Here is a 26396-nt window from a genome sequence, read left to right as displayed (position 1 = left end):
TATGAATGCTCCATGGGGGTGCCGCAGGCTGATCCTTTTTGGAATCTTCTTGCTCTTTTCCTTGCCCTATCTCTGTTGTCTCTAAGGCTCACTTCCCCCTCAGTTACTCAGGGAAACAGAGTCCTCTGTTAAGTGTTTTCAAATACCATGCATTTTGTATTTTTTCAGTGTCTGTTTCATTTGCTAGATTAAGGGCTCTATAAATCCTGTCTTTTTCGTTATTCTTTTCCTCAGACTATGACACAGTGCCTGGCACGATAACAGCTCATTATTGAAAACTGAGGAATTAATATGGCTCACATGTAGCTCTCTCCCCAAAACCTCTGTGAAGGCTTCAGCCAGAAGGGGTTTCATCTACCCTCAGCCTCATTTCTAGGGCTCTTCGTCTACCACCTAGGCACCACATGGATTACTGTATTTATTTCCATTTCCATTTGGTCTTTGCCTGTGCTAGATTATAAACACTTGAGAGTCCAGATCAGTTCCGCCTTCACTGCTGTTCCCACCATAGCTGCTAGCTTAGAGTAGGAGTGACTGAATGAGCTGGTATCTGAAAACATCTTGTTGAATTTCCTAAGTTTGTGGTGCTCTGGGATTTCATATTGTTCCTATTCTGAAGTTATCTTTCATCCTCCATTCTTTCCTTTTGTGGTATGTTTTGTGGTTATAAATCTCTCCCACTGCCATTCAGATATACTCAGTGACAAGAAGCCGGGGTGGAGGGCCAAAATGTACTGGAATGTCTTGACCTCCTGTCTGGGATTTATCATAGCTTTCCTAGGAATTGTCCCTGATAGGTCCTCGCTGCCTTGCAAATACAGTTCAAGCTCTTTTGTGCAGCATTCAGGACCTTTCACAGGCTGACCCCATGAGCCCTCTCTGTCCTTACTTTCCACTCCTTTTTTATTGCACACGTCCTGCTCTAGCTTTAATGGTTTTCAAATCTACCATTAGAATCATCTGGGGATCTTTAAAATAATATACTGAAACCTGGGTTCTGCCCTCCAAGAGCGGGAGTTCTTTGGTCTGGGGTGAGGCCTGGGCATTGGTGTTTGCGAAAGATCCACGGGTGATACCGGTGTAAAGCCAGGCCTGGAAACCATTGACCAGCTCAGCATTGCCCTCAAAGTGTGATCTGCTCTAAGGGCTTGGAGAAGAAAGAGTTCTGCATGCAAGGGTGATTGGTACCGCATTTTCTGCACTCTCTGCACTCCTTTCTAAATACTTGTAACTGAGGCTATTCCATGAAAGGTCTGAGGTGTCCAACACCAGAGGAACCTGTTTAACTCTGTTTAAGCTCGGTGAGGCCATCTGGTCAGGGAGCTCTTTCCGTGTGTAATACCTGTTAATGACATCTGCAGAGGGCCTGTAGAAGCTGCTTTGGGCAATGCTGCTTCCAGCCATATCTCAGCTTTTAAGTCCGTTCTTTATTTCCTTGCTTTAATCATCTAATCCACATCAGACCCACACCCTGCCTCAGGCTTCTCTCAACCACCATTTTACCTTCTTTGGCACTTCATGAAATTCCTCTGCTTGTACTTATGTGCTCATCTCTGTCTCCCTCCCCTGCAGTGTGAACTCTGTGAAAGCGGGGACTCCTTTGTCTTGTTCACCCCTGTGTCTCTATCAGCACCTAAAGTAAGCCTGACAAATAGTACGTGCTTCATAAATATTTGTTGAATGGACAGAAAGGCAGCCATACATTTGTGGTTTTGGCTGTTTCTGAGGTACATGTTTAAATATTTAAACTGCCTGTACAATTTAATTAAAAGCAGCTTGAAATACATTTAAACAGTAACTAGAAATACAGGAACAAAAGGGGATGGTGGTAGTCTCTTACTCTTGTAAGTTTCTCAACCTATCTAGTAAAGTATTAAAAAGAAAAAACAAAAAGTAGATCTGAGCCAAACTGTAGAGATAATGCAATTTTTCTGATAGAGAGGCCTCAGTCTGTGGTGTGGGACTGTGGGACTTCTTTTTTCTTTTTTAATTTTTTAACCAGTGCCTCACAGGTGGCTTCTCCCGGCCTGGCCTGTGTGAGTCAATAAGAGCGTTTGGGTGAGGAATCATTGAGTGATGGTTGGACTCTTGTGTGGGATACACTGCACCAAGGACAAAAACAAAACCCCTTGGGAATTAGTATAGGCTATAGAAAAACCTCCCTGACAGAGAGTATTCCAACAGATTTGGCAGGGAAGATGGGAAGGGGATTTGCATATTTGAATCTACACATGGATCCCAGCAATTCTGGACTTTGTTTAGAAGGGAATGGCGTGTTCTTTGTAGGAGTCTTCATGCTGCAGCTGTGTCTGTGGCTCCCGAAGTCTGGCTCTGACTGTCCCAAGTGCTCAGTGCGGTTGGCATGGGTCAACTGCCCTGCATGTGTGGTAGTTTGTGTGTGACCTGCTGTACTTCAAAATTACAAGGAACTGCTCTTTTTAATTCCTGTGAGAACATGGATGGTAGTGCATGGCTCTGGCAAGGCCCTTCCTTGGGCTGTTAGTTATCACACTGGTTTACTCCAGAGAAATTATTGTGGAGATTTACCTTGATTCAGCATATGAGGTACTCCCTCATTGTGTCTCTAACAGATCCCCCAATTTGACCTGGTGAGGTCCTGGTCAGCAGTCTGGCATGAGTAATCTCAGGAAGGAGGTTGAATGATACCGTCCTTATCATGATTCTAAAATACTATTTATTTATTTATTTATTTCTAAAATACCTTTTAAAACACATTTTCTGCCAAGGTTTCAGAATAGAAGTTTTAGTCATTTACTTAGCAGTCAGGAATTGTCCAGAGTGAATTTGCATTTCCTTTTTTTGCCCACTGTGGTTTCTTATTCTTTTTGAGCAGCATGGCTTCCTAAATGCCAGAAAAGGTGTACCTTGGGAAGGTAAACCAAATCAGAGTACAAGTAGGTCTTCCAGATGGATATTTCTTTCAGGTTGAAGTGCTCTATTCCCAAACAATTTTAGTGTGCTTACAAAAGATTTTAGAAGATTCCATCCACCTAACTGAACTGTGGTTGCTTCTGTTCATTCAGCAGATATTTCTGAGTGTCTTCTTAACCATACTGGGGGGCTGTAGACAGATCTCCGCCTTCCCTGAGCCTGTGTTCTGTAGAACCATGCTATTTAGGGTGCTATCTGTAGACCCATCGTGCCTCTGTCACTCTGGGTTTTGTAGATGTGTAAATTGTCAGGCCCCACTCCAGGCTGAGATTTTTAAGAAGACTCCTGGGTGATCAGTATGCACATTGAAGTTTGAGAAGCACTACTCTAATCCGTGTAAACAAAAACATGTGAGATGATTTTGGAGAAAGAACTAACAGGCTAGAGAATGACTGGGAGGAGTCAGAGGATGGGGCGTGAAGATGTCTGAGATGTCCATGGGCTGAAACCAAAGAGATGAATAAGGCAGCGAGACCCGGGAAGATTAGGCACAGGAGCTCTCCCTCAACCTTGCATGCTTTATTTCCCCCCAATTTTGGATGCTTTTCCACTTTTCTGCTCTCGGCCAGGTGGGGATCACAAACTCAACTTGGCTGCTCTCCCTGGACCTGATTGGTAGTGGCAGTGTTTGCCAGAGCAGTATGAGTTCAAGCAGCAGAGGAACACAACTTTGGTTTTGATAGGAACTGGCTATTTTTCAGAGTGAGAAAACAGTCTGTGGGGATGGAAGGGTATCTTGACAGTGATGACTTCGAAGACTTGAAATTTTATGTGATTGAGAGGGAGGAAGGGGAAACCAGTAGAGGCCTGTACTAGAATTGAAAAGATGAGAGAAAAGGAAATGCTGAGGAATGTGGATGTAGAGGTAGATTTTCTGGAAAACGGAGAGAAGAAAACAGACAAAGTAGTCTGTAGCCTAATGTAAGAGGGTAGACTGAGAAACAGAGCATAGCTCTTAGTTTATAAAAGGGCAGTTTATTACTTTTCTTAGAGTTATGTATCCTTGATGAGAGTGTAAGGACCATTAGTGTTTTGATTTGTCTTACTAGTTTTATTCTAGTATCCAAAGTTCCTGTCTTTCGGTATTTCTCACATAAAATTTAATCACATAGATCATGTTGGGAAAAATTAAGGTAGATGATCTTCACCTTCTGTGGTTATAAGGAATATTTGCCCCCTCTGCTTTTGCGAAGTATGGAAATGCTTAATTGTAAATCAGCATCCCAAGGCACCAGTACACTTTATGTCAGTAGGAAAGAGTAAGGTGAAAACAGCTTGAGAGATTGATTGATTGATTGATTGATTCAGAGACCAGAGGAGAGAGAAAAGAGAGTATTTAAACACATATTTGGAGCAGTATTTAAACACAATAACCAGAGCCCAGAGAGTAGTTAGCAGGCCTTGCTGTGACACACTGGCCCTGAAGCAATGAGCATTTGCCTAGGTGTATTAGGACTCAGAGTAATCAGGTTCTCTGACCAGCTCCACTTTGTTCCATGAAAGCTGAAGTTAAGCTCACCAGAGAAAGTCATTTTCTTTCCCTACTTCTAACATCCCACTTTTCCCTCTCATCTTTTTTCCCCATTTTCCCTGTCCCTCTCCTGGTAGAGCTGAATATAATCATGATAACATTGGTTACAGTGTTTTTCAGACTTGAGAACTGAAATGATTTGACCTTGTAGGAATAATTGGATGTCTGGCACAATGATCGTCATTCTTAACCTTGATAATATATCACTCTCAACATTTGGAGCAGTATTTAAACACTAACCGGAGCCCAGAAGGTGTAGTAAGGATAATAGGCAACTATATGGGATTTCCCTTAAAGATCTTAGAAAGCTCAAGAGATGAGAAGAAAAGGCACTTTTTTCTAATCATGGCAAAAATGCTTCAGTAAAACACAGCTTTACTTTGGTGACAGATTGGAATAGTTTCATGAAATGTAGGAACCATGATACTCTTCAGGAAAGGCATTGCCCTGTGTATTCTTGCACTAGCACCTGTATATCTCATTAGAACAAACAAATGGTGTACTTTAGTATATGCAATAAACTGAATTGCATACTAGGTACTTTATAGCATACTTTGCACTCAGTAAATTAGTGTAGATATGAGTTCAGAACACAAAGCAGATTGACATTGCCTTGAGGTATTACTGCCTGTAGAATCATTGCTTTAGTTCAACTCCCTAGGGGAGGCAGGGTTTGTTTGGGGACTAAAAATTGGTAGAATATTGGCACTTTCATATCATTCAAGACTAATTGAGTACTAGATAGTACCTGTTGTTAGAGGAAGTGGGATGATGAGAGCTTTTATTTAAAAAAAAATTTTTTTAAAAGATTTTATTTATTCGTAAGAGACAGAGAGAGGGAGAGAGATAGAGGCGGAGACACAGGCGGAGTGGGGGGGAGCAGGCTCCATGCAGGGAGCCCGACATGGGACTCGATCCCTATCTCCAGGATCACGCCCTGGACTGAAGGGGGCGCTAAACCGCTGAGCCCCCCAGGCTGCCCGATGAGAGCTTTTAAAAGTCTTAATACTTGTAAAAAAAAAAAAAAAAAAAGTCTTATTAGTTTGTATCAGTCCCTTACGGAAACTGATAGATGTTTTATTAAATTGATTCTCACAATGTTATCGCTTCATTTATTGCTTTATTAAGCAATATAAAATATTTTGTGCAAAATCAGTACCTGAACTAAAATAAAACGTAGGCCTCTGGTTTACCAGCTTGTCAGCAGTGCTGACAGTACCTCTGATCTAAATCTGTATGCCTTATTCCAATTTTGCTTTTTTTAATAGAAAAATTAGTTTTTCCATTATAATTAGTTTTACATATTCTTATCTCTTTTGTAAAGTTGAATTTTGATGACAGGATAAAAACTGAGTTTTCAGAGAAATAATACTACTTTTTTCCTTCGGTTTAGCCTGGATTTTTAGTAAATCGGAAAGAATTTCTCATTAGTCCTCTGAGTTTTTAATCTAGGGACAAGCAAGATCGGTTTCAGAATTTAATTTAGATCATTTCTTAGAAAATTTGGAACAGATCAATGAACAAATGAAGAGAATTTATTTTCTGTTTGAAATAAAAAATTACAATCTTTGATGGCCTAGAAGTAAAAGAAGGGTGAAGGAGAGGGTTGCAGGATTTCTTTGTACTTCAAAAAAAGATTTCAGATAGCATAAGAAGAAATTTCTCTTCACTTTTTAAAAGTGTTTTATATAATTGGTGAGTGTATGTTCTTGGTAAACACTTAATAAGATAGTCTCTTAAAAACATTTTTGGCAAAGAAACTGCTGTAGAAAGCAAATTAATTGTGAAATGTTATTCTTCAAGAATGTTTTTCTGAAACTAATTGTTTGTGTTTTGTTGTTGTTTTCTGGTTGGCTGCTAAAATGGTTTCCTAATAATGTTTTGTTATTCTGTTTTATTTCAACCATACTGTGTAGTAGTGTTGCTCCTATTTTCATGAGAGACTAAAACTCCCAAGAAATGTTTTTTAAACCAATAATTGCTTTTGATACATCTCTTTGATTACTAAAATAAAGTTATCTGTAATTTCTCTCAAGTTTATTATGTCATAAAAATAAAATTTGTTTAATTTTTTAAGGAAATCATAGGCGGAAGTAATCTAAATAAAAATTAGATTTTTGTTATATTACAACTATTTGAGAGGATGTAATTTAATTCAAGTGTAGGCTTAACTAGTTTTTTTGTCTTAAATGACTAATGTAATTTGTTATAAGTGATAAAGAAAATATGTATTTGATATTGTGTTCTTCATTATTTGTTACTTTTTTAATCTAATGATTGAATTGTGGTATTCTTTTCAGTGCATGATGTTGCTTTCCCGTGATGCGAGGTAGTTAATACATTTTCCACCAGTTCTTGAGTTGGAGTATGAAGAAAAAAAGGGATGAAAGCTGCTTCCTTCTGTTTTTTTCTGTTCCATTACCAACTGGTCATGCCACTAGGCCACTGGCCATCTCCATTTTGGAGGTAGTTAGCCTGTCAGCATTCACATGCCAAGTGTTGAGTGCACAGCCAACGTGTTTTCATAGAATGCCTTTTTCTAAAATATTTGCCCAGTTTGTGTGTGTGTGTGTGTGTGTGTAGGGATGGTCATTTATTGGTTCTTTTTATTGGAGAGTGGCATAAGGTGGGAAATTACAGGAGGAGGAAATCGAGTGGTAATGAATTGAGGGTAGGAAAATATGTGTGAAACTTTTAAATGACTGTCTTGATGGATAAAGGAAGACATAATAGAAGTATCAAAAATTGTTAATGGATTCGACAAACTGTGGCTGTAAAAACATTATTTTGTTATGTTTTGGCATGAACAGTTGTTCTTTTATTGGGAGTGTGAATGCTATTTTGGAACATCATGGGCATCTGAAGACAATAGTCTAGCAGTGTCCGCAAAACCTAGGAATCCCATGGTAACATCCAGCAGCCCTACCAGCAGCATTTCAGAATCTTGGCCTGTGTAAATGGGCTATCTGTGAATGTACTTGCTCAGGGATGCATGAGCCACATCACCTATAAATTTGATTGGAAGCTACAGCATTGGCATAGGCTGATGGATAGCAGATTAGAGCCCTGATTAACCATGTGATTCAAAGACTGGGAATATATTGTCTAAGCAAGATTCATCAGATGCAATCAGAATTTCAAGTGGTCAGATGAAATTCAAATGTGTATTGTGGCTTTTCCTCCCCTAGTGCTTTTACTCCTAGGTTGCCTTTTTTACCCCCGTCTCTTTCCCCAAAGCTGAAAAATACTTCTTTGATGAATCTGCTCCTTACCCTAAAGCTGTCTGTCTGTTATTCATCAGAAAGCAGGTCGCAGTTCAGTGAGCAGAAGAAAAGATTTTAATAGAAGCTGTGCCAAGGGCTGTAATGCATCATTTTAGGGCCCTAATTACATTACAATGACAAATATCAATGGTGACAACAGCAATAACCTACATCCTTTAATGGCTGTGCTGGAAAAGGAGTTTGGGCCCCACGCCATTAGATTAGACTCAGTTTCAAAACATAGGCCATTAGAAGTGTGTGTCCACAGTATTATTGGCTGATCACTGAAGCCCAGTGGAAAGGCCTGTAAATAAATGATGCCTCCCTAAAGCTGGGTCCTGTGGGACAAAAGAGGCAAAATTAGTTGACCATGGAAGCAGCAGTGTTTCCGAGGCAACTTTAGCTTTCAAAGTGAGGAATGACCTGCTTAATTTTATGAAATCACACACACATCCCACCCCCCTGCCTCCAATTAGCCTGACCATGAAAAATCCATTGGCATGACAACTTAAAGAAATTAAGAAGTCTTTTAAACAAAAGAAGATCTATAAAGAAAAAGTTTGCAGGATGCTCCCCTTTTTTCTGTTATTGTGTGTTAATATACATGAATAAATCGACTTGTTGACTTTTCGACATTTATTTTTAAGAAAATGCAGATCCCCTCCCCACCCCCCATAGTTGCTCAGACTTAAATAGCCTAGGTCGAAAATTGAAGTAGCCAAATAAATAACTCTTGGTCTTTATTTTGCCTGATGAGTAAGTTTCCTTACAGTAGTTTTTATTGCCTAGATTATGTAGGCAAACTAAAGAACTCAGTTTTCTTATGTGCCCACACATTTTTAAACCCTCCTAGCAAGGGACTATTTTATTTATGTAAACAACATAATGAGGAAAATATGCTTGGCAGATGGTTCTAAGCATTAGAATCATCAGTTTGGTCTGCCCCAAAGTGTCTCATTATCTTTTATTCTCTCCCCCTCCACCTCTCCCTACAAAAAGCTTAACAACCAAATGCCTTTGAGATGCAGTGCTTTGGGTCTGGTGATTGCTACTCTATTTTCTCAGCTCACACTGGAATTTCACCCATAACCACTGTGGTATGTCCGTCCAGGTGGAGAGTGGTTTGGTGATTCCCATTGCAGCTTTTCATGGTGGTTTAAGCATTCTTAAAGGATGGCTAAATGCTCCATGGGGCCAGTGCAGTAAATTAAATCAGGTCAGCACAGTTGGGGCCTTATTCATTTCCCGCGTTATTGGTGCTGCGTTTTTGTCCCTCCTGTTAGGAATGCAGACCAGGAGGGAAAGCTTAGGTTTGAAACTTCCTTTATGGTGAATTTGTGTTTTCTCTTAGCTGGCAAAGTTTTTAAGGTGCTGGCATTTAAAAGATTGCATAGCCGCAAAGTCAAAAGGGTTGCTGATGAAAGAAGGAAACCTAGATTGCACAAGGAGAATGTCGCTGTCATTCTGGTAATGACTTAGCAAGAAAAAGAGCATTTTTGTCCTCTTATAAAATGAGAAACTGACCCTGGATGGAATTTATTTTAAGAATGTCTCAGGAATAGTAATTGCTTTACATTTTCTGCCTCTCAACACTTCTTGCCTGTCCTTCACCCCATCCTATCATTTACAATCTAAGCTACTTTGCATGTATGTGTATAGAAAAACCATGCATTTTACATGTCCCACCCTGAAGGATATAAGGAGCCATCTGATAATACAAATTAAGATGAACATCAGCAAAGCTCTGGGTAGATTTTCAGAGAAAAGTTAGTGTGGTAGCATTTCTTTCTTTTTAAAATTTTTTTAACTTAATTATAGCATCCTATTGATAAGCAATTTCTAGACTTAAAAAAATATTAGAGAATAAACCATCTCTTATCTGGTTGCTGGGGCTTTGCACATGTGTGGTGTTCAAGAATAAGTTATGTTCCTAAGATTAGTTTCCATGCAAATACAGGTCCCTTTCTGCTAAGTACAGGAAAATTTTATGATGGTGGGACACATTTGGAAATTTTCATGATTGAAGAATATATTCTGTTCCCCCACAGTGTAGAACTAAGGATCTGAGTTAATCAACTTTTTTGGGGTTGGTTGGGTGCTATTCTTTTGGGAGAATGGGGGAGCAGGGGTGTGCCTTGTAGATAATGTGGATTCCTATGAAACAAAGGCCACAAATGTAGACTCCAATGAGTTACTAACTGAAAGAATTTGAGATGGAGGGAAGAACGTATCTTTACTATGAAAACTCCTGAAAACTTGAGGTTTTAGGAAAAACCACATTAGAATGAACAAGGGTCCTGTTGAAGGCTTTTGAAAACTGATTTCCAGTCATGAGAATTAAATTCCTTTTTATGTTGTCCTGGTGCTTGCAGGTTGACTTTTTAAGATGAATGCTGGTTAATAAATTGTGCTATTAATGTGGCACTGTTGTCACTGCCTCCTTTTAATGGGCTTGCTGATGAGAGTTTTCCTCTTCCTTAGGAAATAACGCCAGCCAGAATATAAAGTGTGTTTTAATATCATCCTGTTAATATTTCGGGAATTTGTAACCAGCTGACTGTTCTCTTTATTGCTTTCCTTTCCTTTTTTTTTTTTTTTTTTTTTTATGCAGGCAGAGATTGTCAAGAGGCTGAATGCTATCTGTGCACAAGTCATTCCTTTCCTGTCCCAAGAGGTAAGGCAGTTGGTTTGAGGCGCTGGACTAGAAGGTGCCATTTTGGTGGTTTTGCAGAATAGGGATTATAGAACTGACTCTTTAGCCTTGTCAGGCTCTTGGTGTTTGTATGGCACATTTCTAAGATACAGTGTTCACATTCCAACTTCTACACCTTATTAACATTCAGTGGAATCTAATTGTGTTCATATAACGGAACATTTTCTAATGTGTGAAGCAAAATTCAATTGTTTAAATATTTTGCTGTCCTTGGACAATGTAGTGTTGCTCAGAATGATGACTGTTTTCCACAATGGCATCTAATAGGGTGGATTGAAATACTGCCCAGAAGGGTTCGCTCTACACTTTTGTCCCTGGACATTAAGAGTTGGCAGAAGACACCTCCATAGAAAGTGCTTTACATAGTTAACTACAAACTAATGTAACTTTTGGCTAGCTGCTTTAAAAAAGTTACTTACTACCTGATGAAGTCTTACCATTGTGCTTGCACTTGGAAAAAGATATGCAGTATGGACTCTGGACTCAGGCTCTGAGTACCACTGACTTTGCACGCACATTGCCGAGGCCTGTTGTGTAGTGCACCTGCTGCTGCTTGCTCAGCAGCAGTGGAAGCGTGTGCTGTCCGCAGACACACTCATGTTGGAATGAGAAAGTGCATTTCTAGTGCGTGGTGGCTTCCTCATGGCTTTTTCCCCTTATGTTTGCTCGCTTGCTTTCGGTCACAAAATTTAGGTGAAAGCACTAGAAAGAGATCATTTTTGCTTCTGAATTACTGAATACATCACTTGCTTAGGTAAGATCATCTGTGAGAGGGTAAGAAGCTAACTAATGAAATATTTGCATGTCTCAGCCATCGAGCATTGTGTCGTAGGCTAGAAGGCACTGAGTTACTTTCCTCCTCCCCTTCCCTTCTTTAGGTGTGCCATGGCACTGCTCTCCAAGAGAGCTGTCCATCTGCCTGGCCCTTCCTAGGTATGTGCTGATGATGTTAGCCTGCAACGAGTATTTGAGCAGGGGTGTGCCTCGTAGATAATGTGGATTCCTATGTGACTTCTTATTTGGTTTGAACTGAGTTAGACCTCGGTAACCATGGGTACCTTTCGTCAGATACATATCCCACTGAGGTGCTCATATTCACAAACCATGGACCTAAGTTAACATCCTGAATTCAAATGGTCTTCTGGACCACAAATAACAATAGATGAGTTGTCTTTCTCCCCCTTTAGCTATGACCACAAAACCACTACTCGCTATATCTCTATTTGCCTATTTCTGCTCAGGATTTGCTTGTGACTAGATTGGGCAGAGTGATGAGGGAGAGTAGAAAGGCCTGTTTGCATTTCTTTAGGAAGCATGGCCAATCCAGACCAGTGTGTGTTTCTTCTTAGTTGAAGCAGCTCTGCTTTATGGGGATAGAGGCTTGGGAAGAATGTGCGCATAACCCGCAGGGCTGTAACCATGCTGAGGTGTTACACCCCAAGGTAGATGGAGGAATTTGAACTATAACCGGGTATTTGCAGGCATAGACCCCTGTCTATAGTCACTGGTGTAGCTTAAAGCTCCCGTGGCATTTTTGCAGGATCTGTGGGGTTATATGCAGAAGTGGAAAGAGGTCTTGGGGGTGTTGGTAGAGCTGATTTACAAATTGGTTGTTTTCCCACCTGAGTTACATTGTTTGTATGAGCAAGCCCAGTAGGAAGAGAATGTGTAATGGTCGTGGTGCCGAACAAGACTGGACTGGAATGAATTAGCTAAGGAAGTTGTACCCCGCACAGTAAGGCCACGGGGAAATGCTCTTTTCGCTGCCTGAGGCTAGGAAGAGAGCCTGTGATCTCATCCCTTACTGTTTATTCCTCTAATACATTTGTTGGCATTTTAGTTGAAATCCTTGATTTGTGTGTAATGATTGACCTGTGTCGTGGTTTTCTAAATGCTAATTCTGTATATATCTTTTCTTCTGCTTACTTTGGATCTAATTGGCTCTTCTTTTTTTCAATTTTTTAATGTGTGTGTGTCTATCTTTTAATGTGTGGGCCATAGACATGTTTCTTCCTGTCCAATCCAGGCCTCTCTGATGTTTTGTGTCTGAGCATTGCCCACCTCATTTCATCTCCTGGGCATTCTGTGAGCATCAGACTCTTCGCTTCTATCCTGAGGCCAGATGGACCGTAATCTGGAGGGAGGGGAGGAGGCAGGTTATTAGAGGAAGATGAATTCTATTTCCTGTCTCTTCAGAGGCATGGAAAATCACTCTTGCATGGCTGCTAGCGTCACTCGGTGCCAGGACTGAAGGCTCTTAATCTGATCTTTTAACACCGGCTCTCTGTGTGACAGTCTCACTGCCAAAACGGCAGCTGTGGCATTAGAATTTATTTTAAAATGTTTTATTTAAAAATTAAATGATTGTATTTAGAAAAAAGAAAAACATTCCCTGAAGACTGGTACATAAGGTATAGGATAGTGGTGGGAGGGATTTTTTTGGGAGTTTGATAAGGAGAGGTGAATTCACATGCTTTGAGAGGTCCGTTGTTAATTTAGTCCCCGTGTGCTTATTAATGACCTGCTTAATGCTGCTTGGGGCTAGTATACCACATTTTCTAAAATTTAAAAATATACTGAGTGACAATTATTAAATAAATTTATTTTGAACTGCCAGGGTTTTTTTTTAAAGAAATAAGTTGTATAATTGTAGTTCAGAAGCATTTGAAGTGTGACTATGTATTGCCGGAAACAATCATAGGAAAAAATATATTCTTGGTAGATTTCACAAAAACATTTTTTAGAGTTATAGCCAATTTATATTTTAATGATGTGCTTGTTGCACTCATATATGACAACTTCCAAAGTCCCAGGCATTAGACAAAGATAACTGCCAACTTTTGTCATTAAAGTGAGTATCACATAGTTTTGTTTCGTTTAGAGAGAGAGAGAGCGCGCGCGCATGCGAGCTTGCCACATTGGCACGAGTAGAAGAGGGAGGGGCGGAAGGAGAGGGGGAGAGAGAATCTTAAGCAGGCTCCACACTCTGGTGCCTGATGCAGGGCTCCATCTCACGACTGAGATCATGACCTGAAATCATGAGTCTGACGCTTAACCAACTGAGCCACCCAGGCATCCCTCACATATAGTTCTAAAACTTTTATAGGATCCCTAATACCAGAATTTAAAGAAACCTCATGAGTGAGTCCTCACCTGTCTAAGCTGTTTTTTTCTCCCACTTTCTTTTGGCTTTTAGGAATGGGTAAAACTGATCTATATTTGTTGCCCTCAGATTTCTTCTTTAAAAGGCAAATCTTAATGTATCAATCAAATCTCCTGCTTTGGGTCTCCTTTGCAGGGGAGGAGCTATAAATAATCAACTCCCCATTGGCAATTCCATAAGTAAGAAATGCCAGAATAATGACAGTTGGATCTGGGTCAAGCCCTGGCCTCCCTGCTACAAATTACATGGCTTACTTCAGCCAAGTAAAGCTGGGTGACATTTTAGCAAGTGGTTCACCTCTGTAAGCCTCAGTTTCCTCATCTGTACATTAGTTATAGCATGGGATGCATACAGTTACTTTGAGGATCACTTGGGATTATACACGTGCAGTGTAGCACACAGTAAGCTCCTCTTGATATTGGGTAGGGGTAGTGGTTGCTGCAGCAGTAGCCACAACGCTCTTGAGTTTCTTTTTTGAGAAGACCTGAGACCAGTCCTCCCTGCCCTTTTTAGTCATTGCCTTTGGAAGAATGAATTGGTTATCTTCCTCTCTTATGTCCTTCTTATAGAGGAAAAAAGTGTAAATTAAAACTGAAGCCAGGGCTGTGAATCAGCTAAAAATCTCAGTGAGGCATATTAGGTAGCCCCAAGGGTGATTCTCTTCTAGCTCCAAAAATTAATTTTCCAGTTTAGCAAACACCTGTCTCTCCCCAACCAACAAGCAAATCTCCAAATGGTGACAGCACTTCAAGGTGTTCAACCTGTAGAGCTCACCTCTGAAGGAGCAGCAGTTCTAGATGTGGTCTCTGTTTTGCCCATGAAGCTATCTAGAAAAACAAACTTCTTTTTTGAGTTATTTAAGTGGAAGCAGAACTGCTTTACAGTTGGTGGAGGAGCCCTATAGACTTGTCCTCTCACAACCAAGGCAAGTGATGGCGGAGCCCCCTGCTTTGGGGCCTGGGCTTACCAGTCAGTAACTGTTCTTTCATTGCATGTGAAAATACTGATTTAGTAAATGAAATAAAGAATTTAAATGCTTCTTTTGACCGCATTTAACAATAGTTCTCTGGTCATTCGAAATTTTAGGTTGTAAAAGGGAAATTAAGAGTGAAATTTCTAAGCCTTTTATTTTTATTCTTGTATTTACATAGAGAAAAGAGAGTATTCCAACTTGAATATTTTCTGGTGCACATTTAATTTTAACTCAAAACTTGGTTTTCGTTACCCTGTTAACCTAACTAATGAGTAGAACCAAATAGTGTTTTTCTCTAGAATTTTGTAGATTTATTTGGATGTTCTCCATTGTATTTAAATAGTAGAGAAGAATACACAAGTAGATAATGGTGATAATGCGTGTTTATTTATAAATTCCACTTCCATTCCAAGAGTAGCTATGATACCTGGACATACCATAAATTTGGTCCTTTTAATTTGATGGAAGACAAACTCCTTCTGTGATATGATTGTATCTTAAATGCTGTGTTTTTGGTACCTGGGTTAATATGGAACTGAATTGCTCTGAACCACATTTCGCATGTATAGAATAATTGTAAAGTGGAAGTTGAAAAATGTGTCACTTTCATATTGTGCCTGAGGGAGGAAATGAACAAAATACAGTGGTTACATGCACTGGTGGCAGTGTTCTCGCCTCATAATGGCACCAGGTTAACTCGTCTTATTGCTTGTTAACTTTGTAAGGAACCAATGGCTTGTGATAACATGGTTTGATGTAGGTGAGCTTGGCTGAAATCACCAGAGATCCCCTGATAAGGATGCAGTGACACCCGTAAGACCATCTTCAGAGATTGTTCATTAAATGCCAGCAGCCTTCACAGGACATGTCTGCACTCCAGTCAGGACCATTTTGTCAGTGCTGGTAATGTGTTATGACAGTGCTGTATATATAAGGAATGTCCTAGAATGACTAATACACCTACCTTGGGGCTTTAATGGATTTTGTCCATTTTCTGATTCTCACATTGGACAACCTTTCATTTAAAATCTGTTTTTTTTTCTTGCAATACTGAATGAGGCACCAGGGAGCATAATTCTGTCCCACATTCATGGTTTGGCCAATTGACTTGATCCATGTGATGTGCATTTTGGTGACAGTTGCAGATTTGGTGAGATCCTTATGGTGGCATTATGGCCTCCTTGCCCTCAGCAAGTAGATGATTCACAGGAGGGAGAACGTCTCTGCAGATTTCAGTATAGGCTTTCAGAGGCAGCAGTGCCAACCCTTATGTGTCAAAAAATTAAAGTGCATTTGAGAAACCGTATTTTTTCTTTGACTTTCAGTTAGGTGGCGACTGTATTATTACTGGAGCTAAGCTTTGAAATACTTTGATGAAGTAGAGCTTGTGATATCTAAAATGGTAGCCATAGCCATTTGTGGCTATTTAAATTAAAATTAATCAGACTCAAATAAAATTGCAAATTAAATTTCCCAGTGACACATTAGCCCCATTTCAAGTGCTCAGTGCCCACCTGTATGTGGCTAGTGGCCGCCATATTGTCAGCAAAGATTTAGAACATTTCCAACACTGCAGAAAGTTCTGTTGGAAAGCACGGACTTGAGAGCATATTGGATAGATCAGGCAAGAATGCTCTGTCCTCATGTGGGTGAAAACAGAAGAAGGTGAGGCTCAGTGGTCAGTAGGAAAAAGCTTCAGGCAGCACTTCCCAAGCTTTAATCCCAAGTTCCACAGCCAAAATTGTTTGGAAAACCCTGCAAACATATTCAGTCTCTGAGATTTGAAGCTCAGAGAAGACCTGCCATTTACCAGATGTTAGCCAAATTAAGCCCAGTGGGGTTTTTGTTTTGTTTTGTTTTGTTTTAAGTGATACCTAATTTCTTGTGGGACTGACCATTTCTTGGGATACTGTTAGGAAAGGCTGATTTGAATTTAAAGCTTATTTGTACCAGTACACTTGGTAGAATTGCTAAAAAAAGGCTCAGTAGGATTTTACCTTGACTCACTGGGCATGGAGTGACACTTTCACTCAGATTTGACCTGCTTAGCCATCCCTAGAATATTCTGTCTTGCCACCTAGAGCATGACCAAGGAGTGGCCAGAGGATGAGTGGCATAGAGTCAGAGGCCTGTGGATTGTTTAACCTGAAATTGAGAAAGTAAAAACAAACATGCCATATTCATGTATTGAAGTGGGCGCCAGTGGGGGAGAACGTAGAGGCAAGACTGGGTCTAGTGGGAAGAAGTTATGAGAGGTAGATTTCTAACTAGTATTAGAGCCATTATCCCCACATAGAAAAAGTTTGTTATGAGGTAGTGAGTTCCCTTCCAGAAGATATGATCAAGCAGAGACTTACGGACTACTTGGGTAGGGTGTGACAGAGGAAACTTATCTGCTGGATATAATAATGGCTTTTGGCCTGTGGTTGATACTGCAACACTACCATCCCAATCACTCAGCCAGGGCAGCATTTAGAAATCTATAGTAGGCTTTTGGAAAGGTAGAGAGTCTTTTGTTGGTCAGTTTGTTACAGTGCTTGGGCACTACTACTATTGGGGTCTCGTGATTTCTAGAGGCCTTTACCAGTTCTGAGCGAGTGGCTTTTTATGTACATGTGGATAATGAGTTCTGTGAGCAGGAAGGGCAGTTGGTCCAAATTCAAGTTTATCTTTCACCCTAGAGTATTGCATTAGCTTTCTACCTGTCCTTCCTCCTGTTGGTCCACCTTCCTATCATCCAGCTTCTTTAGTATTCTTACCACCCTAGGTCTTATCTTACTAAAATGCAGAACTGATAGCACTCGGCTGCTTTCAAATTTTTGACAAAAAAAATGCCTTACCAGGGGCACCTGGGTGGCGCAGTCTGTTTAGCATCTGACTCTTGATTTCAGCTTGGGTTGTGAGATCAAGTCCCTCATCAGACTCCACGCTAAGCACGAGTCTGCCTGAGATTGTCCCTCTCCCTCTGCTCCTCCCGCTCATGTGCGCGTGCTCTCTCTCTTTCTTTCTCTCCCCTCTTTCTCAATCGATCAAATTTTTTTCTTTTTCTTTTTTTTTTTTTTTTTTTTAATGTCTTACCAGGATAAAGTCCCAAGTTTTCATGTCTTGCAAAGCCTGTCAGCATTTGGCCTCCTCCTGCCTTACAGATTTCACTTCCACTAGTACATGTTTCTATGGAGTGTGCCCTGGCTATACCCACAGGACTTCAGGCACTTGCCTATGTTGTCCTTTTTGTGAATATTTCATCCCCTTTAAAGTTTTTGCATGTGTGTCTTGCCATGCCTAAGGAGGCTTTTAATCCAACCTTGTTCCATCTCTCACAGCTTTTCCCCTTCCCCTATTCTTCTCCTGCAGCCCTACACGTTTGTTCTCTTCCTTGACAGACAAGCTCCTTTCTCCTCCAGGGACCTTGCCCAAGCTTTTCTCTCTGCCTGGCATTCTTTTCTCCTTGCTTCATCCACAGAACTCTTGGACATCCTTCATGTCTCCATTGGGCCGGCTTCCAGAGGGAATGTTCCCTCAGCCCCCACATTTCATGAGGTGTCTCCCCCATAAGTGATTGCATGACAGCTTGTAATTTTCTTCATGGAAATTATCCTCCGGTTGTAATTACTGAGCCTTTGAACCTTGTGAGGATTATTCATTCACTGAGTGTCTCGTTCATGAGTCCGTCTTAGTTCTCGCCCCAGTTGCCTGGCGCGCACAGTAGGTTCTTAATATGTAACTGAATGAATGAATAAGAAAACAAAACCTTTCCTGATGGTCCAGTAAGTATGCTGGGCACTCCTTCCTAGAACCTCCCTAGCATTTTATATCCTGCTTTCCTGTAGAGTGTATGATGCTCTGTGTCTGAGAGTTCTCTGAGGAGTAGTGGGGCCATTACTCCAAGTGCTTGCTTTCTCATTTCACAGGTCAGGAATGTTAATGTTGTTCGTTTATAGAAATCCTACTTCATTTTCCTACCTCTGCCTTTAACTCCCTACTACCCCTTTACTAACCCCTATCAATGAGGGAGGTAAGGGAAGGGGGGTAGGTATTAAAGAAAAATTCTAAGTTGTAATGTAGGGGTTTTTTCTTTTCATTGGAAGTACTATGTCTGTTGCCATGCCCTAAAGTATTGGCACAGCAGGTATGGTCATTGTCATCTCTTCCCCAAAACATACATTAAATACCTGTTGTACAACGTGTTGTGGTTTGTTAACGGTCTGTTTCTTAGCAGGCTTTGTTGGACTGATGACTTCTGTTGTTTCAGTCTCTTTCTTGTTGAAAACGTTATTCTCAAGACTTTTCCTAAACAAATGCAACAAATTTTATGATGGAAGTAGGCAAGTGATTTACTGTATATAATTTCATTTTAGTGGCATTTCCCCCTTCATCCATCATTGTAGTCCTTAAATCACAGTATTTAATTGATACAACTTATATATCATAAAATTCACTTAAGTGTAGAATTCAATGATATTTAATAAATTTACAGAGTTGTGCAACCATAATCATATTACAGGTTTTTATTTTAAGGATTTTTTTTTTAATTATAACTCAGGCTATTTTAAAAAATAAATTATTGGGCTTTTTTTTTTTTTTTTTTTTTTTCTCTTCCAAATCCCAGTTAGAGGCCCTCTCTCCCACCTAAGGCTTATTGATGATAATCTTAGTACATTTTATTTGGTGGTACTGGTAGAAAAAGTTCCAATGGAAGCCCCTATATGAGGGAGCAGCTTGAGCAATAAGGGGCTATAGGATTGTTGCTTTTTGCAGATTGGGTCTAGAGTGGCTGTCACCACATGTGGTGAGATGGCAGAGGAGAGAAGCAGGAAGTGGGAGAGGAAATGAGATGCAGGGTGGAGTGGGAGGAGAGGAACAGATGGGGAAGGGGAAGAAAAAGGGAAGAGATGGCAGACGCAATGGGAAAACCATCAGGGTTCTAAGAAGATGTGAAAAACTTGCTGTATTTTCTGAGTCAGAGAGCTTATTTATTAAAATTGGAAATGGGAAAAAAATGCCACCTTTGGGTCAGTTAATGAGTATTTTGGGTTCTTCCTCCAGTGTTCCTTTTTCTCTTTAGTGATCCTTTGCTCCTTCTTTCCTGAGATGTGCTGCTTACAGTGTTACGATGTGGCTGAGTGAGCAATGTCCGGGTGTTTCTGGTGCTTTCAGAGCACACTGGGAGGAGGCATTCTTTGCCTTAGGGAGCTTCTGTTCAAAAGGTCCTTAAACAGCAGATGATTCACAGTTGTAAGCAGAAATAGGGAAGTAAAATCCTGAACTACAGGTAGAGTTCAGATGTGGTATTAGCCTATGGCCACTGCCAGGAGAGGAAACGAAGGAGCTGAATCATGACTTCTATTGTCATTTTAGCTTTTTAGCAAGAGTTTCTATAGGAACATCAGATGTCAGTGTTCTGGTTCACTGCTGTGTTTCTGGTTTTCTCAGTAAATGCACTTGATTTTAATGCTGAGCCAGAAAGAGATCCCCACTGCCCTAAGGCATCTTTGCCCATCATGGCAGTTGGAGTCCAGTTTATGAGGCAAGAGTTGAACAATCTTCATGGCAGAAAGGCCCTAGGTAGGTGTATTTTCTGCATATCTGTCTTACGGAACTATTCTTTGAATGCTTAATGTAAGGTAGATGATATTTCACTAATACAGTATGTAATATTTCAGTAGCATATAGAAATTGGACACGGTAAGAGCTTAAGAAGGCCTTTGTTGAATGAATGGATGCATGAGTGGAATGAATGATACAATTGTTGGATGTGTGTTCATGTGGTCCTTAGGCTTTCAGTTTCTTGAAGTTTTGAGCAGCCATGGCTGAATGTTGGAAAGTAAAAGGTGGAAAATCTCATTAACAGTTTCTGTCCATATACTTACTTTGAGTAGTAGAAAAATCCCAGAGTCATCCTTACATGTTGTCTTTTTCTCCGCTCTCCAAGTACTGTCCCTTTTCACTACTTGGACAATGAAATTGCTTTAAATCTAAACATGAACTGTGTGCTAGTAGGTTAGCATACTGGCTAGGGTAGCTTTAAGGAGAAATTGCTGTTACTGGTCATTTTTATTGAGCATGCCTCTCTGTTTCTTCTAGTGTCTTTATAAATCTTTAGGACTTTGACTTGCTTCAAACACAGAAGGAAAGAAGTTATTTCACTTTGGCAAATATTTTATTAAAAAGTAAGGGAATGGAGGGAGATTGCTAGATATCTAGACTTTGGGATTGTTTCTTAAGCCCTTGTTTTGAAAACTCTTAAAATTAAAAAAAAATCAAAGGTATCTAGTTTAATGTCTAGAGTTTATTAGAAGCTTAAAATGGAGTGATCTATTTGACGTTTTTCTTTACATTGGATTAGAGGCACAAAATACATATTTGTTTCTTTTTTTTAAATATTTTTAATTTATTTATTTATGATAGTCACACACACAGAGAGAGAGAGGCAGAGACACAGGCAGAGGGAGAAGCAGGCTCCATGCACTGGGAGCCCGACGTGGGATTTGATCCCGGGTCTCCAGGATCACGCCCTGGGCCAAAGGCAGGCGCCAAACCGCTGCTCCACCCAGGGATCCCAAAATACACATTTCTATTAGGATATCATGGGTGAAAATACCACACGTGGATAACTAAAGCAGTTTTCTTTTCCATCCTCCACATCCCCCACCAACCCTACACATCTGGGAGGTGGAAATATTGGTCACCCCAGTTAATCACAGTAACTGTGTGTATTTGAAAGTTTTGTAGTGTAGTACCACGTAGCTCAAGGGGGAATTTCATATCTAATTGATGGCTTAGCTTTTTGTGTGTATTAAGCAATATGCTAGCTAAAGTTTCATATTCACTTCAAATCAGTGGAGAAAGTTAGCTACATTTCTCAACTAGGATTAGTCAAAACAAGATTTTTCCTAGCCACACAGAGGAGTACCTGTCTCATAGTACAGTCTTTTTGGCTCTTCATTCACCAAACCTAGTTGAAAAAAAGTCCGAAGGAGACCTTATTTTAGACCAATTTCGAGAGTGTAGAAACTAGAATGTTCAAGTGTATTTAGTTGAGAATAATATTTATATTTTGGGAGTACTTGTGTACATTCTCACATATGTCCAGATGTGAAGGCGTGCCTCTACTTCATTTTTTTTTTTTTTTTTTTTAATTTACACAAATTACCTATACTCCTTTCTTGGTCATTCTCTTTAGAACTGCATCCTGGATAGAGGGAGGGATGTTCCTAAACGGTCCATCTTAGTTTTTCCAAAAGAAAAATACATGAAACTTGTAGCTTTTAGTTTTCTATTGTGTAAAAGAAACATCCTTAAACTTTACTGCTAGTCAAAGTTGTGCATTTCTAATCTCTTTTAAATACTCAGCCCTTCATAATTCCTTCATGACAGGAATTAAAACATGAACAGTTGCCACATTTTCAGAAGAAAATAAACATTTAAGTCTAAATGGCCTTCTAGTGCTTACTGTAACAACTAGCAGGAGAAATTTTAAAAATAAGTACTTCTAGGAAATATTTTCAGAATTTTTATGTAGATGGCAGAGAAAAGGGGGTACAGAGAAAGCAGGTGGGGGATGGATTGTGTTTGTTAGTATTAGTGGAAGATGCTGGGCCACAGAGCACCACTGACATCCAAGTAAAATTTAAGCTGCTTCTGCCAGTTGTAGGGGAGCATCCTTCATGGGGTTATAGTTCAATGCCCAGTTACTTCTCTGCAGCAGAGACCCAAATATACCCTAGACATTTAGTCAGCCACCACTCAGGGCTTTTATTTGAAATATGGAGACCCCTAAATCCTGTTTTGCATGTAATTGAAGTTAGAGGACGTGTTAGGAAAAGCTGTTCTTGACTGACTAGAAAGCAAATAATTGTATTCTGTTTCTGATCTTCATTTATAGCACCAGCAACAAGTGGTGCAGGCTGTGGAACGGGCCAAGCAGGTGACCATGGCCGAACTGAACGCCATCATTGGGGTACGTGGCCTTTCCATTTTAGCTCTGATCTTAGTGTGTGTCATCAGCTCGCTTGCTCTCTCTTTTTAAATTTTGTTACATCAAAGGGGCAAAAGGCAATAGAGGACCACAAAGTGAAATTCAGCACTTTGCCTTCTGTCTCCTGTGAAATTGGATGGCTACGTCAGAAACTTTGGATCACGTTCTCACCACTTCCAGTTGACATGTTTCCAGAAATCCACCCCTAAAGAGACTAGATAGTTCTTTTTCGTAATATTTCTTTTCTTTGCAATCAGCTCCTGTTGCTGGCCTAGGCCTGAAAAAAAGATGGAGATTGCCCTGATGTTAAAATGACCTGATTTCTTTGATCTTACCGCAACTACAGAGTACCTTAATGCTGTTTTTTGGCGAAATAAAATGTACATTTTTGTATCTCGCAGCTACTCTTCCTCCCCTGTGAGGAGTGGTTCTTAAAGGCTAGTGTCCATTTCTAGTAGGAATAATAGATGAAAGGTGTACCTTCTGGCAAAATCAGTGGCCCAGTTAGAAAATTCTTCCTGGTGATGATAGTGTTAATGTTGCATAGAAATCCTGCTGGAATTCATGGGTTTGGGCAATCCCTCCGACTCCACTTAGATTTTTGTTCTCCCAGATTGAGGTAGCAAGTAATAAGATAAGGTGAGGTATAATAAAGGTGAGAAATCTTAGCTGAAAAGAGCACAATATCATATCACATCTCTATTTATGCAGCTGGTACAAGCAGTTTCTTAGATTATTCTAATGAAGACAATACAACTATACTTCCCTTTCTCTGCCCCCTCCCAAATACTTTCTTTTGTGTATAGATTATACACAAAAGTCTTTTCTCTTTTTTTCCCTCAGTGTATCAAACACACTTTGAAATGCTAATTATTCCATTTACTTTCATTAAAATTCAAATTGCTGAGTGAAGATGCGGATAAGGGTCGCCTGATAATCAATCTGAAGTGAAGATATTGCTTCAATTATGCCTCTGTCTTTTAACAAGGAAATCACAACTCTGGAATGACTGGCGGTGGTGGTGGAGCAGTAGTCTGATTGTGGCTTGTTTTTTAATGGGCTATTTTGAGCTCTATTTTGTGGCTCTCTGACCACGAGAAAATACTGGTAGTAAATTGGAAGACATCATAAATGGGAAGGGGCACCCTTCATTTCCTCAGAAGTGCGCCCTTGGAAAAAAGGCAGCATCAGAATCAGCTGTGTAGACTCATCTGTAGTATCCTTTCTACGCTCTGGGCATGGAGGAGAGATGAGAGATGAATACGTTTCACAAGTAGTTTTTTTTTTTTTTTTTTTTTTTCCATAAAACTCCAGAAAATAGCATGTTACATTTTTTTAAAAAGTTGAAAAAGCTTTAATTTTAAAGTTAGGTATATATGTATAGTCCTGTCGTGTTTGCCTGAAGCACCCATTGCGTTCCCATTGGGATGTATTTTGGCCAGCAGAACCCCCCCCCCCCCCAAGGTCACCTGCATTTCTCACCCACTATACAACTGTCTGCTGTGAAAGGAGAGAATGTGTGCAGGAGGAGAACTGATAGAGGAGCGTGCTGGGTCATTCTGGCTTATTAGTGTTCATTGTTCCTATGAACTGCTAAAATGCAAGTAGCCATTCTACCTTAGGAATGGTTGGCAGCTCTTTCTCTGGGAAACAGAAGGCTGTTTTGTTTCTTTTTTGAGTCTTATTAGTTGTGTCTGTACAGTGGAGAGATTAATCTAAATAAAAAACCCATTGTTTTATGTTGGATGTTGCCTCAAAATATGAGGGAAGATCTAAAACTCAGAACAAGGTTCCCTTCCCTTCACACATCAAGTATATTTTTAATGCTGTTTCATATCTATTTCATTTTACATACCTTTGAATGGGATGGCAGATTGCCTTTTTTCAGGGAAAGGATGATTTATTGGACTGTAGTCGAGTTACTGATAGACATATTGTGTATATATGGATTTAATTATTCAAATATAGCAAATTTAATTTTGTGACCTAGAAACTTACTTGAAGAAGTCAGAGCTGCATGCTATCAAAGCAGCACGTGCTGTTTGTGGATCTGGTGGGGATTCCAGATTATTTGTGTCGGAGCCAGAAATGGAGTCACAGTCACATAATCTGACTATTCTTAAAAGAAGATTGCAGAAATAGAAAAACACACCCAGCAGTTTTAGGGAGCCAAAAGCCATGTGAGAAGGAGGAGCCCCATTACAAACTCACTTGATGCATTCCTGCTGTTGCTCTTCTCTGTGGTGTGTGGTCTTTGTTTGCTTCAGCCCCTGTGATGCCTTCAGTCCCTAGTTTTCAGAGTTGGAACATTGTGGAATTTTCTGTGCACCTGCTGTCCTGTGTCCCCTTGAGCATGGCTGTGTTGGGAGGCAGTGCCATTTTGACTTGCTACCGAAAAGTGATGAGGGGCCAATTTTAGATTTTTGTACTTGGATTTGGGAATATGGTCAGCAATGACTTTCTCCATGGAGGGAATGAAAAATTTCCTCCCAAGACTGCAAAGATCCATCTAAAGCCCCTGCAGACAGACCTTCATTTGTTTATCACTACATATGTATCTGTTTTATATGTATGCATACCATCCAGACAAGTGCAAATGTTCCTAGATTTAATGAAATCTGATGAAGCACCTTTTTAACTCTGCAATATTATTCTACCTTCGTTGGTAAATGAGCCAAACCAGTGATCCATGCAGTTTAAATGCAAAATGCTGAAGTGAGCCCGAAACCTGGAGAGGCGGCTTGTTCTCTTGACAATAAGCTAGTTGTGTTTAATGGAATGAAACACAGTTATAATGATTTCTTTCACAGGTCATGTTCAGTTTAAAATTGTTGATAGATTGAAATAAGTTAAATATCATTTATCTTTTATTTATAAGGAAAAAAACCTAGGAAATTCCTGTGTTATTTTCTACAGTCAATTTTGTGTGTTGTTTTGCATTGTTCATATCTCACATTTCCTTGAAGCTTTCCCGGAGTTCCCCTAAATGGGCTGAGGGAATGTTATGTATCTAGTTTGATCTTGTCATGTGTCCTACTAGCCACTGTGTTTTTAAATTAGAATCTCTGCGAGATCACACTGTTGGAACAGCACACAAATTGTAGTTTTAAATCAGTAATATGATCTAATTAGAAATGATGTTTTCATTTCCTGTATTATTAAATTGAGTCATCTGACTATCTTAAAATGCTTTTTAAATCCATTACACTATATAATCAGCACATGCTGTGTGAATGTGGTTATGCTTAATAAAGGAGACTGGCTTGGAACCTCATAAGAATTTCACTAAAGAAGCCACCATTGGGGGAAAAAAAGTTTTGTTAGTATGAACATTGGAAAATAAAATATTTGGCTTGTAAAAATAGAAAGTGGGGTTCCTTTGGATTTCCCTGCACTCTTTTCTTTTAACCTCTTTGAGGGGGGAATAAAAGGTAGAAATATGCATTAAAAAAAAAACGTGCACCTGCGCGCGCACACACACACACACACACACACACACACACACCCTTAAAGAAATTCTTTAAGAACAGGTATGCTGTGGTGTTTGTGGGAAATGCAGGTTAGCACAAGAAATGCTGAACCTCAATTTTTAGCAGTGACATTTTAATGATAGGAAGTCTGCAAAATTATTTGCCATCAATTGTGAAGGCAATAACAAGCCTTGGTGGTTTTTCACACTCTCTGTGTTAAGTGCTTTCAGAATGACAGCGTAAACTGTGTTAGAGAACTCCAAGGAAGTAAAACTGATTAAAATGTTCATGCTTGAATGGTGCTGATGGAATAGTTCATTTGGACTTTCTCTACCTCCTGCAGCTCAAGCTGA

The 26396-nt window shown here is 39.9% G+C and overlaps 1 protein-coding gene across 7 annotated transcripts in view; it reads left to right on the top strand.

Annotated features, from left to right (window-relative positions):
- The window catches only part of TLE4 (TLE family member 4, transcriptional corepressor), a 142474-nt gene that overhangs the window by 25215 nt on the left and 90863 nt on the right, over positions 1-26396 (top strand). For 2 of the 7 annotated variants that reach the window (XM_038527023.1, XM_038527021.1), the window contains exons 5-6: positions 10358-10420; positions 22481-22555. The exons of 1 other annotated variant lie outside the window; for it this stretch is intronic. In XM_038527023.1, coding sequence (XP_038382951.1) covers positions 10358-10420; positions 22481-22555 — 138 coding nt within the window. The remainder of the gene's footprint in view (positions 1-10357; positions 10421-22480; positions 22556-26396) is intronic. 4 more of the 7 variants (XM_038527025.1, XM_038527024.1, XM_038527027.1 and 1 more) reach the window with 2 other exon arrangements.

The sequence above is a fragment of the Canis lupus genome, chromosome 1 (genome assembly GCF_011100685.1).
Source record: "Canis lupus familiaris isolate Mischka breed German Shepherd chromosome 1, alternate assembly UU_Cfam_GSD_1.0, whole genome shotgun sequence".
Taxonomy (NCBI): Eukaryota; Metazoa; Chordata; class Mammalia; order Carnivora; family Canidae; genus Canis; species Canis lupus.
The sequence above is the reverse complement of the archived record's forward strand: the minus strand, read 5'-3'. Positions and strand labels throughout refer to the sequence as shown.